At 35.6% G+C, this 14,711-nt stretch overlaps 1 protein-coding gene across 1 annotated transcript in view; it reads left to right on the top strand.

The window, feature by feature from the left end:
* The window catches only part of LOC131149844 (tRNA ligase 1-like), a 160,916-nt gene that overhangs the window by 39,142 nt on the left and 107,063 nt on the right, over positions 1–14,711 (top strand). The window contains exons 12-13 of the mRNA XM_058100609.1: positions 12,782–12,942; positions 13,053–13,084. Coding sequence (XP_057956592.1) covers positions 12,782–12,942; positions 13,053–13,084 — 193 coding nt within the window. The remainder of the gene's footprint in view (positions 1–12,781; positions 12,943–13,052; positions 13,085–14,711) is intronic.

The raw sequence follows: 14,711 nt of genomic DNA on the forward strand, positions 1-14,711 counted from the left end.
CCGCTTAACACGGAAATACCCTCCGTAGGTTTAGGGCCTTTCACCCAAGGGAGACACAATCCTTACTTGCTCAAATTCCACAATATCATAGCCACACCAACACATGGTGCCATCTATTTCACACAATAACAATTCAACGTATGCATACACAAGCTTTGTCATAGCAAGTAAAACCATCATCCTTATAAGAGGAATATCTATCACATGAAAATTTCCAAACTAAACAAGATATGCAACTATGATAACGAAATAAACATATATGCATTATGAAACCATATCAAGTAATTAGATAATAAACTTAAATTTTCCTTACTAGGATTCAACTTTTATACAAGTTTCTACCCTTGTTTCCTTTAAATACTCAAATTCCCTAAGTGAATAAATGAAAATTAAGAATACCTACCTTGATTTTCAGTTTCTTCAACTTAGTCTTAAGTTCCTTTCTCTCTCTCTCTCTTGAACTGGGGTTTTCAGCAAGAGTTTTGGCCTTTTGGGGTATTCTTTATTTAGTTCAGGCTGTTCTGCAGGCTGGAAAAGTCAAGACAGCTGCTGGACACATGGCAGGATCGTAGCAGCTGGTGGCAACAGGGGTCCTGCAGTGCTGACATCTGTGCACTAGGTGTCTGCTTCTGGTTTTTCAGAACTGCCAGGTGGCGGCTGCTGGTTTAAAGTGCTGCCAGGTGTCACACCTGGTTTCAGCATGCCCCATTTTTTTTTTCTTCTCTCCCCAACTCTTATGCTATTTATGTTTTAGCAATTCCCTCATAATTTGCTTTTATCTAAGCCCCTCCTACCACTAATAAGTAGGAATTTTCAATATGAGTTAACACAACTCAAATAAATGAATAGCATGTCTAGTATGGGCTTATTTATTGAAAAACAAAGCAAGTCATGCTAATTTATCAAAGTAGTTTAAATTTTCCATGGCCTGAAGGGTATGGTTATCATAGACCGCCTTTGGCCTTTGCCTGAAGGCGGTCGACTGATTCTAGCACAAGGCCAGGGTTTGATCTATTATGTGTTCTAATTTTACCAATTTAGGTTCATTAGTACTTTGCCTTATGTTTTCTCATGATTTTGCGAATTAAGTTACAAGACAATTGAGAGAGAAACACTACAAATAAATGAATTAAATTGTTCGAAAGGTTCTCTCAATTCTTCAGCTTTTCTCCCACTTCAAGGGCGCAATTCTTGTAAAAACACAACTTAAGTTCAAAGACATTAGTCTATAATAGTTTGCTATCGTCAAAACATGGTTAATGAGACCTTGGGGCTAACAATCTCCTTCTTTTTTATTTTATACTTGTAAAATTTAAATGATAAAGGTCAATGAAGCACAGTTAAATAATGTATTTCGATATGCTAAATTGTACAATTTCCTCTTTTTCATTCTTCTCCCCCTTTGACATCATCAAAACCAATAATAGGAGGGTGAAGACAAAAAGATTTTAACTTTCAAGCACAAAGTTTCAGGTTTCTCAACAAGTTCATAAAAATATGCCAATGTGCTCCATACTTATAATAAATTTTTATCAATTTTCCCCCCGTTTGTTAAAAACAAAAGATAGGGGTTTGAATTTTGCAATTTAGATGACAATTGAAAGACATGTTTGAACTTAAGACGTCTAGAAAGTATGTACTTCCAAATTTTCAAAAGACCATGATTTTCAAAAGTTTCAAATTTCTAGAATGGTAATTTTTTTTTAAGAATTGCAATATTCAAAAATCATGTTCATGATTTTCAAAATGAGTTTTTCTTTACTCATGCTTGCCCCCCTTGGTAAATCTCAAAAGGTTTTTAGGGGACCATTCACAATATGCTCAAATTCATCCAAAAGAATTCTTAAAATGACAAGAAATTTTTTTTTGCATACTCCCCCTAAATATATACATACATGTTTGTAAAATTTTGGCAAAAGTTTTAGCCATGGTCTTAAATTTCCACGAAATTGTCGAAATTTCCATCAAAATTTCCGGTTTCCATCACCCTCGAAATCGAAATCGCAGTCGATTTTCGTCTTGCATAATTTCCATTGAAATCTCAACGAATCATCTCAAAATTTATCAAAATCTCGAAATTTCAGCGAAACTTATCGAAATTTTAACCATACAATGAAATTTCCTTGGAATTCAAATAAGAGATTTAGGAGTGAAGTGAAATTTCTCCCTTAATTTATTTTATTTATTTTTATTGAAACAAAAAATATAATGACAAATGCTTTTGAAATTTAATGAAAAAATAAACTTACAGCAGCATTTTATTTAACCATTTATGTCTAAATTATCATTATTTGTACAATAAATAATATTTAAATGATTTATGAATTTCATTTGTATGCGCTGAATATGTTTACTATACATTATCTTACAAATATCTTTGATACACATATTATATTACAACTTTTCAACCTCATACATAACATAGATATGTTTAACTTGTAATATATTTATCCTAAAACTTATATTATTATGTTTGTTAACCATTTCTAAAGTTTCACAAAGAATTACATGCTTTACTACTGATTTCCGTTATTTTTTCAAATCGAAATCGAAATCGAAATTTCCGTTGAAATTTCCATACTTTTGGAGTTTCAAAATTTTAGTCGAAATCGTAATTTAAGACCTTGGTTTTAGCTGAAAATTCAATATTCCATTTGTATCAAGCTGAACAAAAATTATAGCTCAGTGTTGCTCAAACATCATAGTAGGGTGCTATAGCACACCAATTCATCTCAATCTTAGCCAGCATGCAATTTCACAATTCATTGCAGTGAGCATGCAATTTCACAAATCAAGCATGCAGAATTCACAATATTGTACACCAAACATACATGCAATCAAACATTTTTCAAGATTTCTCCTCCTTTTGTCAACATCAATAGGAGGGGGGGGAGTACGGAACCATACTCAAGTCCAGCAAGTTCAAACACAAAGCAAAAAATAAATATGTCTAATAGATAGTACAATACCAATAAACAATCAAAAACAACAAGAATCACAAAGGAGGTGGTGGAGTTGGGTACTGCTGGGACAAGAACTGCATCATCTGCTGAAAGTGATAATGCTGATAAACCCGAATCTGGTCCATATGTGCAGCCATCTCCTGACATAGTGAAGTGCCCAAAGCTTGTATCTCTTCATGAAGATGTGACTGCTCTAATATGAGCTCCTCCATCCGATTGTTGAGGTCTGAAAAATCTGCTCGAGTAGCTGGTGTGTCATCATCATCCTTATCATTATCACTAGCAGCAACATCAATTGGATCCTCACCATCATCAGGGTTGATTGGAGTAGTTGGGCCATTAAGATGCATTCAGGATGCAGTCCCATTGTCAAGGCAAGTAGGTGAGCTAGGAGAGACCCTATAATCACATACTCGACGCAAACGAAAAAGCGGGCAAGGAGCATGCTATAAGGCAGACAACGAACAACACCCAAGGAGGGTTGAAAGAAATTGTTCATGTAATTAAGAATGATGTGCCGTTATGTTGAATGCCATTGACTAGAGCACAAAGGATTTTAGTCTGAAATCCCGTCACTATGTCAAAATGTCCCTGTCTAGGGATGAAATTATGGGCGATGATCTTGGCAGTGACACTTGGGTGGAACTAAGTCAGTGGATTAATAAGTGATGTGGACATATACGACATTACGAGGGGGGCGGGGTCGGTAAATCCGTTGTGTGATGAATGATATTATAGGTGCTTGGAATCAATAACATTTAAAAGCTGGCACATATCGGATCAATCAAGGTAAAGAGAGGTTCCTTGGACCTTGGAGGTGATTGATTGACGGTTGGAACTCACTACGAGATTATCATAAAATTCAATAATCATGGAATCACTAACCTTTTCGGAAAGACTAAGGAAATTTGCCCAAGCAACGTTTTCAAAGTAAGAGTATGACTTGTGAGTGGAAAATCGAGGTGCATTCTTCCTTGTCGATGATTTGTAGCGGTGGCCACGAGTAGAACCGCTTGTGGAAGCCATGGAAGAGCAAAAGGAACCAATAGAAATGAAGGGGAAGGAAAGGGGAAGCGTTTTAATGGAGAGACTTGGCCTAAAAATAGAAGCTTGGAGTTGTAGATCAGGAGGAGATGAAGAGCAGGGAGGAAGACTGCGTGGGAGAGAGGAGCAAAAGTGAAGGGAAATGGGGTTTCAAGGGTTTTAGGAGCTGGAGTGTTGTAGACCGGTTGACCGCCTGTGGCTTCTGCCTAGGCTGGTTGACCGTTTTCTTTGGCCAGCTGGCACCCCCTTTGCCTCTTGAATTTTTGCCAATTTTTTTGAGAGAAATGGGGTTTTTTTTTTTTTTTAAAAAAAAAAGATTCATATACCAAATAAAAATACAATAAACAAGCAACAAATAGCCAAGAAAAGCACACTAAAGGATAAGAAACAATCAACAATAAGCTTAAAACAAGTACAAAAGATTCATTTTCATTAAGGGGTTTTGCATGTTTAATGCAATATATAGAGCTTTATCCCCTTTTTACAAAACTTATCTATCATAAACTTTAACTTTTAAATGAAGAATATGATGACAAATTTTTCAAAATTTATTCGAACAAACTCATTCAATCTTCATAAGCAAATTTCAATTTGATGAAACCTTGGGTTGACGATTATTTCAATTTGATTTTCAAAGCCCCAAAACAAATATCAGATAAAAGTTTACATGATTTTCAATGAGCACAAACTTTCAAAGATTATAAGATATGCAATAAGTTCCATGTTCATCAAAAAGAGATTTTGATTTTGTTAGTGGCAAGATATTCATAGCACGATGTTCATATAAGAGTCAATAAGCTTAATTTTCACAAAGATATGTTCAATTTTCATAAAAGACTCAAATCATTTAAAAGTGCTTAATGGTTCGATGAAAAATTCAACCAATGTTCAAACATCATCATCACTATTCACAACAAGAAGATTTTCAGTATGATTGATAGCACATTTAATGAAGCTTAAAGAATATTTCATAATGAAGTATATAGTGTGCTTAAAATGTTCATCATCAACAAGAATTTTCAATAAGCCACAATATAGCATTCAACCAACATGTTCATTTAAGCTCATCTTTCATACCACAATACTCATTTAAGAACTCATTAGGCTCAATTAAGACATTCATATATCAAATGGATCATCATTCAAATATTCTCAATATCACTAACAATATATTCAAAATATAATCAAGCTCAACTTAATCTTATCAAGATATTCACAATATTCTCAGCATTATAATCATTTAAGTATGCACCAAAAGATCTATTAAACTTTACATGATAGCAAAGGTTATGCAAAAGATCACACAAGCAATTTTGTCAGAATTACATAATTTTTTATAAGAAAGTTTTGAAAGAAATGTTTTCTTTTGTAAAATGAAACTTTGGACAAAATAGCTATTTTGAAAAGAACAAATCTTAAAGTTCAAAAAGGCTCAATGTTTCAACTTTGAAGTGCTATCAAGTTATGTTCCAAATTTAAGGGTATTCTTATGTGCATTTTTATTTGTCCCTTTTGGTGCCATGTCCTTTTAACAAATGGTTTCCTTTTATATAAATGATGCTCCTTTTTAGGTTTTCTAGAAATGTTGTTTTGATTAGCTAATATCTTATCAAAGTTCTCCTTTACTTGAATGATTTTTGAAAGAACATGGTTGAGGCTTTCAACATTTTTTTTTTCTTTCAAAAATTCATTTTCCTATCTTAACTTATTTGTAGAAGAACTAGATGCAACTTTGGCTTTCAAATCATTATTTTCCTTTTTCAAAAGCTCATTTCATTTTCCAAAATGTTTAACTTATTTTTTAGGTTCACTTATCTCTTCTTTGTTCTCTATAGTCATGAGGCAAAGATTGATGTCTCCTTTCTCATGATTGGAATTGGTGTTAGAGTCACTATTCTCCCATCTTGCACAAGCAATCTTTGTTTTTTTTTTTTTTTTAATTTTTTCTTGTCTTTTGTCTCTTCTTTGTATCTTGCCTTTCCTTTATCTTCAATGGCTATAAGGCAATAATTTGATGATTCATCTCCATCTTTGTCCCTTGTCTCCTCATTCTCACTTGCCTCTTCTTTATCTTCAAGGTAAATGAGGCAATGTTCTTCGATTTTGTCATGCTCATTTTTTCTTGCCTCCATTTCAAGCATGTTACAATGATGAGCAAATAAGTCAGCAATTTCATTATCCCCATCATCATATAACATTTCAAGAGCATTCCAAATATCCTTAGTCATATGGTTGGAAAGTTTCAAAATTTATCCAGTAAACTCTCCTTGATTATAGGAGAAATTTCTGTAATTATGTAAATAATCTTCGGAGATATTCTAGGATATATTTTTAGGAGATATTCTAGGAGACTTGTTAGCAATTGTCATTCCTTCCTTTTTTTTTTTCTTCTATTCTTTCCTTTTAGATTATCCTTGTAGTTTATAAGACATTCAGATTGTACCTAATTTTATAATAATAAGAAATTCTATTTCAATTCTTCTCAACTTCTATATGGTATCAGAGCCTGTGTTTTTTTTTTTTTTATTGGCAGTCATAGCCTCTAAAACCTAGGCCTCATTGCCTTAACTTTGTTCAACCTCCATTATGTCTGAAATTTACGAAACTTCCACCATGGCCAGACTTGAACATGTGGTCAACACCAAAACTGAAGCCAAGGTAACCCATACCGAACCCCATTCAGTCCAAATCGCAAATATCCATCTCAATGAAGCCAACTTTTTGAGATGGTCTCAGTCAGTTCGAATGTATATCCACGGAAGTGGTAAGATTGGGTACCTTGCTGGTGAAACCAAGGCCCCTGACAAAGCAGACCCATCATATACTATATGGGATGCTGAAACTTCCATGATTATGGCTTGGTTTGTGAATGCAATGGATGAAGATATTAGTGCTAATTACATGTGCTATCCTACTGCAAAAGAACTCTGGGATAATGTTAGTTAGATATATTCCGACCTTGGAAATTATTCCTAGATTTATGAATTGTAGCAACAAATTGGCAAGACCAAATAAGGGGAAGATAGTGTGGCTAAGTATTTCAATGTCCTTAAGGGACTGTGGCAGGACTTGGATCTATTCAATGATTATGAATGGAAGAGCCCTGATGATTGCAACTACAACAAGAAGATGGTGGGAAGTGCAAGAATTTTTAAATTCTTGGCTGGACTCAATGATGAGTTTGATGAGGTCAGGGGGAGGATTCTTGGTAGACAGCCTCTGCCTTCAATCGGAGAGGTATTTTCTGAAGTAAGACGTGAAGATTGTCGCTGGAATGTTATGCCAAAGAAAAAAGGGGCCGATGGAACAATTGAGAACTCGGCTTTGGTTGCTGCTAATCCTACAGTTTTGGCTGCTGCTAATGCCTCTGTATAGGGGTCATATCCCAATCAAAAATCTCGAGTGTGGTGTGACTATTGTAATGAGCCACGCCATACCCGAGAAACTTGCTGGAAACTACATGGAAAACCAGCAAATTGGAAAAGCAGCAAACATGGGCATGGAAACAACCAAGTGATTCCTAGAGGAAATGGAGTCCAGATCAATGTTCTAAGTTCAGAGCATATGGATCAGCTTCTTCAACTGCTGAAATCCAATCTAATATCCAGTACTTCTATTGGTTCCTTGGCCCAAGCAGGTAACATGTCGAGTGCCTATTCCAGCTCTTTAGCCTCTGCACCATGGATTATTGATTCAAGTGCATCCGACGATATGGTTAGTATATATCAATTGTTTCAATCTTATTACCCTTGTCCAGGTAATAAAAAGGTTAGGATTGCAGATGGGAGTCTTTCATCCATTGTAGGAGCAGGTTCAATTAGAATTTTTGGGAAAATAGAATTAAAATCTGTCCTTCATGTTCCTAAACTTACTTGCAATCTTTTGTCTAGTAGATTATCCCGTGATTCTAATTGTCGTAGCATATTCGTTGATTCTCACTGTGAATTTTTGGACCAGAACTCAGGGGCGATGATTGGTAGTGCTAGGATGATCGATGGCCTTTATTATTTTGATGATACCCTATTCAGCAATAAACAAGCTCAGGGCTTGAGTGGTAGTACTAGTTCAATCCCTGTGCGTGATCAAATAATGCTTTGGCATCTTAGATTAGGGCATCCTTGTTTTTCTTATTTAAAATATTTGTTGCCTAATCTGTTTGAAGATTTGAATTGTACTTATCGTGACGTGTGTCATTTATAAAAAAATCATCGAGTTCCTTATATTTCAAAAGGCTACCATGCATCAAAACCTTTTTATTTGATTCATAGTGATGTTTGGGGTCCCTCTAAGGTTACTACCTTATTTGGAAAAAAATGGTTTGTGACTTTTATAGATGATCATACTCGGATTTGCTTGGTATATTTGATGAATGGAAAATTTGAAGTTGAAATATTATTCAAGAATTTTTATAGTATGTTTGAAAACCAATTCCAAAAAAAAATAAGCATATTTCATACGGATAATGGTACAAAATATTTCAACCAAGTTTTGGGAAATTTTTTGAATGAAAGAGGGATTCAACATCAATCCACTTGTCGTGACACCCCACAACAAAATGGCATCACTGAAAGAAAAAATCATCATTTACTTGAGGTTGCACGGGCTATAATGTTTTCAATGCATAATATTTGTGGGGGGATGCTATTCTAACTTCTTGTTACCTTATTAATAGAATGCCTACCTGTGTGCTGCAGTATATCACTCCTTTGGCATGCCTAAAAAAATCCTTTCCTGATAATAAGATAATTTCTGATTTGCATCTAAAAATATTTGGATGCACTGTTTTTGTTCATATTATAGCTCACCTTAGAGCTAAACTTGATCCTAGGGCTGAAAAATGTGTTTTTCATGGATATGCTCCCAATAATAGAGGGTACAAATGTTTGAATCCAAAAACAAAAAAAATTCACATTAGTATGGATGTCATTTTTGTTGAAAATCAGTCTTACTTTAACCAAACTTATCTTCAAGGGGAGAAAGAGAGTAGTGAAGATCAGTTTTGGCAAACTTCTATACCAATGCCTAATGTTTTCCTTGACATTGACATCCCTATACAAGACATTCATGGAATTGAAATTTTAAATAGTGAAAAAAATTTAAATCCCAATCTGCCTATACAAAGCATAAGGGAATCACAAATAGGGGAGAATTGCTATAGAATAGTCCCTCGTCTGAGCTTCGTGTTTATACTAGAGGCAGGTATCATTCTAATACTAAGGATCATCCCACAATTTTAGAGCAGAATCAATCATCACCTCCAAAAACTGGTCATTTGGAAATCCTAGGTAATCCTTCTACTACACTTCCAGTTGATCAGTCCACTGAGTCACTGACCTTGATGTACCTATAGCCATTAGGAAAGGAGTGAGAACCTGTACCGCCAAATATTTATCATACCGTAGACTCTCTCATAATCATAAGGCCTTTACATCCAATATTTCTCATCTATTTGTTCCAAGGACCATTCAGGAAGCTATGGATCATCCGGATTGGAAGTTAGCAGTTCTTGAAGAGATGAATGCACTACGGAACAACAATACTTGGGAAATTGTTGATTTATCAAAGCAAAAGAAAATTGTAGGTTGCAAGTGGGTGTTTACAGTTAAATGCAAGGCTGACGGCAATATAGAGAGATATAAGGCAAGATTCGTTGCAAAAGGGTTTACACAAACATACATAATTGACTATCAAGAATCTTTTGCTCTAGTGGCCAAGATGAACTCAATCCGAGGGTTTACTCTCCTTAGCTGTACATTCTAATTGGCCCTTACACTAGTTGGATGTAAAGAATGCCTTTTTAAATGGAGATCTAGAGGATGAAGTGTTTATAGAATTACCACCAGGTTTTCAAGGTAATCTTGGCAGAGATAAGGTGTTTAAATTGAAAAAATCATTTTATGGGCTCAAGCAATATCCGAGAGCTTGGTTTGAACACTTTGGAAAGGTTGTAAAGGGTTATGGTTACAGCCAAGGTCAAGCTTATCACACCATGTTCTATAAGCACTCAAGTGAAGGGAAGGTTAATTTTCTATGTTGACGATATTATTTTGACAGGTAATGACAGCAAGGAACTTGAGAAATTAAAACAGATGCTTGCTAATGAATTTGAGATTAAGGACTTGGGTGACTTGAAGTATTTGCTCGGTATGGAATTTGCAAGGTCAAGAAAAGGTATTTTTGTTTCACAAAGAAAATATGTGCTTGACTTGCTGAGACACGTATAGGGCCTAATCTTAAACTACAACCTGCCAAGCCTGAGGAAGTAACCAATAGAGACCGGTGTAAAGATTGGTTGGAAGGCTACTTTATCTATCACATACACGTCCTGACATAGCCTTTGCTATCAGTATGGTAAGCCAATTCATGCACTCACCAGGGCTTGACCACTTTGATGCTGTTTATAGAATCCTGAAATATTTAAAGGGAACTCCAGGAAAAGGTCTATTGTTTGAAGATCATAGACATCTACAAGATGCGGTATACACCGATGCAAGTTGTGCTAGGAGTATAACTGATCGAAGATCAACTTCTGGTTATTGTGCCTTTGTTGGTGGAAATTTGTTACATGGCGAAGCAAAAAGCAAAATGTGGTAGCTAGGAGTAGTGCATAGGCAGAATTTAGAGCAGTTGCTCATGGAGTTTGTGAAGTGTTGTGGATTAAAAAATTATTGGAAGAATTGAAAAGCCACTAATCCGCTACCTATGAGACTGTATTGCGATGACAATCTGTCATGGCCATTGCTTACAATCCAGTGCTTCATGGTAGAACAAAACATGTTGAGGTCGACAAACATTTTATAGAGGAGAAGATGGACAGTGGACTAATTTGTTTACCCTATATCTCTAATACTGAACAACTAGCGGATATACTTACAAAAGGACTACCAAAGAAGCAATTTGAATATTTGATCGGCAAGCTGGCTATGGAAGGCATCTTTAAACCAGCTTGAGGGGGAGTGTTGGAAAGTTTCAAAACTTATCCAGTCAACTCTCCTTGATTATAGGAGAAATTTATGTGATTATGTTACTTTCCTTGATTATAGGAGAAATTTCTGTAATTAGGAGATATTCTAGGATATATTCTTAGGAGATATTCTAGGAGATTTGTTAGCAATTGTCATTCCCTCCTTTTTTTCCTATTCTTTCCTTTTAGATTATCCTTGTAGTCTATAAGACATTCAGATTGTACCTAATTTTATAATAATAAGAAATGCTATTTCAATTCTTCTCCACTTCTAGACATATCATGAAAGAGATTTTGTTGAAAACATCATAGTCTAGGACACTATATAGTATGTGCATGGCTTTTGCATTAATGGTATGCAAATGCCTCTCATTTGTATTCTACCTATTTCTAGGTTTAGACATGGTCTCTCCATGTTCCACCATAGTTTGAGGAGTATACCTTTATTGGACAATATTCCATATTTCAAAATCATGATATTGGAGGTATATACTCATCCTAGACTTCCAAAGAGAAAAATTATTTCCATTAAAGAATGGTAATCTAATGGTAGAAGGCCCTTCAAATCCAAATAAAAGTGTTGGTTGCCATAGATTCTCTAAGACAGTTAAGTCTACTAACTAGAGCTCTTGCTCTGATACCAGTTGAAGGCCCAAAGGCAACCCAAGAAAGGGGGGTGAATTGGGCTTATAAAATTATAAGTGTTTGATGTAAAGATTTAAAGCAAATTTAAACAAGCAAGCAAGCATATGAATCTAAAACCAAATTAACACAAGTGAGATTACAAATGAAACTTCCTCACAAGGTATGGTTTACAATTTGAGCTCAGAAAATAACTCAAAGGATAATCAAATAAAGCTTAAGAGTTTTGATGTTCTCTCAAAATGAGCAAAAGAAAGCACAAAGAGAGAACGAGAGATTTTCAAGGCTAGAACACTTAGCTAAGCAGTGTATGTGTCTTCTCTAATGTTCTTAAGGTTTAGAAGGGCATATATTTATAGAGTTTGAATGACAATTTGCTGTTTTTTGCCCGTTAGAGCCTTTTGTGCTGGCCAATCCAGTCATGGCTTATAGGGTCTAGTCGACCGTTAGAGAGTGAAAGCATACTGTTGAAGGCAAGATGTGCTAGACCAATCTACCGCCTTCAGGGGCTAGTCAACTGCCTTTGGCCTTTGCTTGAGGCCGATCATGTGCCCCTTTGGGCTGGTTGACCGCCCCTGGCACAAGGTCGTGGTTCGGTCTATTATGTGTTCCCATTTTACCAATGTAGGTCCATTAGTATTTTGCTTAAAGTTTTCTCATGATTTTACAAATTAAATCACAATACAATTGAGAGAGAAGCACTACAAATGAATCAAATTGAAGCTTCTCTCAATTCTTCAACTTTTCTCCAACTTCAATAGCTTAATTCCTATGGAAACATAACTTAAGAAAAAAACCATTAGTTCATAATAGTTTGTTATCATTAGAGCATGGTTAATGAAACCTTGTGGCTAACAGGGTCCTCCACCACCATGTCTTTAAGAGATCTAGGAAAAAGTGTAGGGCCAGGGTGCATGTAGCTATTTAATTTTCGTGCAATCGATTCTTCTCAAATAGTAGTCATTGTCAACAAATTATATATTTGGTTTGCCTCATATAGTGATCTAAGAAGGCTCTTTTTTTATTTGTATGCCAGTTTGGAGTTTTATCGTCTATGAACCTCTTAGTTTGATCTACCTACTAGCTTAACTGTTGTTGGTGTCATAATTCAGGTTTTGCACTGTTCTATTATGATAATTTATTTAGTTATTTTTTTTAATTGCATCAGGAAATGATTTGTTTGATGAAGGAAAGGCATTACCCTGTCACTTTCAAGTGTTACCAGGACTTCCACAAAACTAGCTCTTTGTCAAGTGACAACCTTTACTTCAAAATGGTTGTCAATGCATACAGTGATTCTGCTTTTCAAATATACCAGAAAGAAATGAGGTCTTGTTTAAACTTGCATTTTCAATATGCATGTTTTAGATTTTTCTTTGTTATACAACATGGTTGGAGAATTCCACATCCACACTAAAGAAAAAATTGTCATGTTTCAGGTGCAACCCAGGATTGTGGCCATTATATCGAGGTTGACACCCATCTTGTCATACATTGATATGACCAATTTTATTTTGTTTCAAACTTCTGATTTTTAACTCAAAACTGTTTATCAGCAGTTGTCTTTTGCAGCATATTGAAATAATTGTTTCACCAGTAATGGTCATGAAAATATGTAGGAAATAGAAATTTTCTTCTTTGTGTAGTAGGATTCATCTCTCATTAACTTTGCATAATAATTTCTTGCAGAGTCCTGTGTGAACAATCTTATCTGCATTTAGTGCATGTCATGCATTACATGCTAAAAAATTAGGCTGAAATAAAGTAAGTCCCTAATGATAGCGAAAACCATATTATTTTTTTTTTGAAAGAGAAAAGTAGAAGTACAATGAGTGGAGAACAATAGATCCTCAAAAAACAACTAAAGTAATTACGATAATGGTTCCCTCTAGTCCCTTTGAAGGTCAGGCGGCAAGATTGACCCAGAAAACAGAGATGAATGAGCCCAAAGAGAAGCCAAAAACATTACTTTATCCTACAGTGAGGGGAGATTATACTAGCATTAAAAGTTCTCATATTTCTTTTCAGGTCTGCAAAATAGCTAAGAGCATTCATGTCCATAAAGCTCTTCTTTTTATACTCTTTCCAAAGCCCTGATATCTCACCAGCCCTAAGGCACCACCTATGCTTCACCAAAGCAAGAAAAAAGAGCACTCCATAGTTGGTTCATCACCAGAAAATGAAGAAAAAGATGTGTTTTTTTATTTGACTTGTGGTTCATCAAATATATATCAGGACTGAGGTTCTTATAGGACCTCCTAGCCTGTAATAAATCATATTAATCCTGTTAAGAGTGACAATCGAGATGAAAGTTCTAATCTTAAAGGGAACCTTTGCCTTAGAAACAATTTGGCTCAAAGGAAAAGGGTTGGAGGAAGGAATTTTAAAGAGATGGAGCAAAAGAGCAACCTGAAGAATCCCTCACCTAGACTCTCACAACACCCCTATTGTAGGGGGTAAAATATTTCAGAACACTAAGTAAGGTGGTGAGCTCATCAACCCTTTCATTGAGATTCCTAAAGAAATGGAAGTCCCAAGAAAGAGAGCCCCCATTGGAAGAATAGAAGAGCTGAATGGTGAAATGTGAAGTGAAGAAAGCTAAAGAGATGGGGCACCAGTCTCTCGAAAATAACCCACCCACTTGGACATCTTCCCAACCATTACCCGTTTTGAACTTGGTGAGAGGAAATAAAAAATGAGCAACCTGGGAAACAAACCTCAAAGGACTGGCATGGGTAACAATACCACTTTATCTAGTATCTCGCTTATTTTGATGAACCCTACTCTCACTTCTAATCACCAAGTGGGCCATTGGGAATTAGCCTTTAAGGGGAATCTCCATGACAATTTTCTAATTAGAGAGATGTTTTTAGATACCGCATAACCAAGCTCTAGTTCCCACTTAGGCCTTCTAACCACATCCCTACTAACAAGGTGGTGAGATGGTCCCTTTTATTCTTTTGAATACCGGACCAAAGAAAATCACGCATCAGCCCTCTAGTACCCCTGCAACACTCATGTGAACACAAAGAAGATTTGAGAAATAAATGGGAATGTTAGGTAGGGAAGCACTAACAAGCGTAACCCTTAAGAGATGA

The sequence above is a fragment of the Malania oleifera genome, chromosome 2 (assembly GCF_029873635.1).
Source record: "Malania oleifera isolate guangnan ecotype guangnan chromosome 2, ASM2987363v1, whole genome shotgun sequence".
NCBI classification, from domain to species: Eukaryota; Viridiplantae; Streptophyta; class Magnoliopsida; order Santalales; family Ximeniaceae; genus Malania; species Malania oleifera.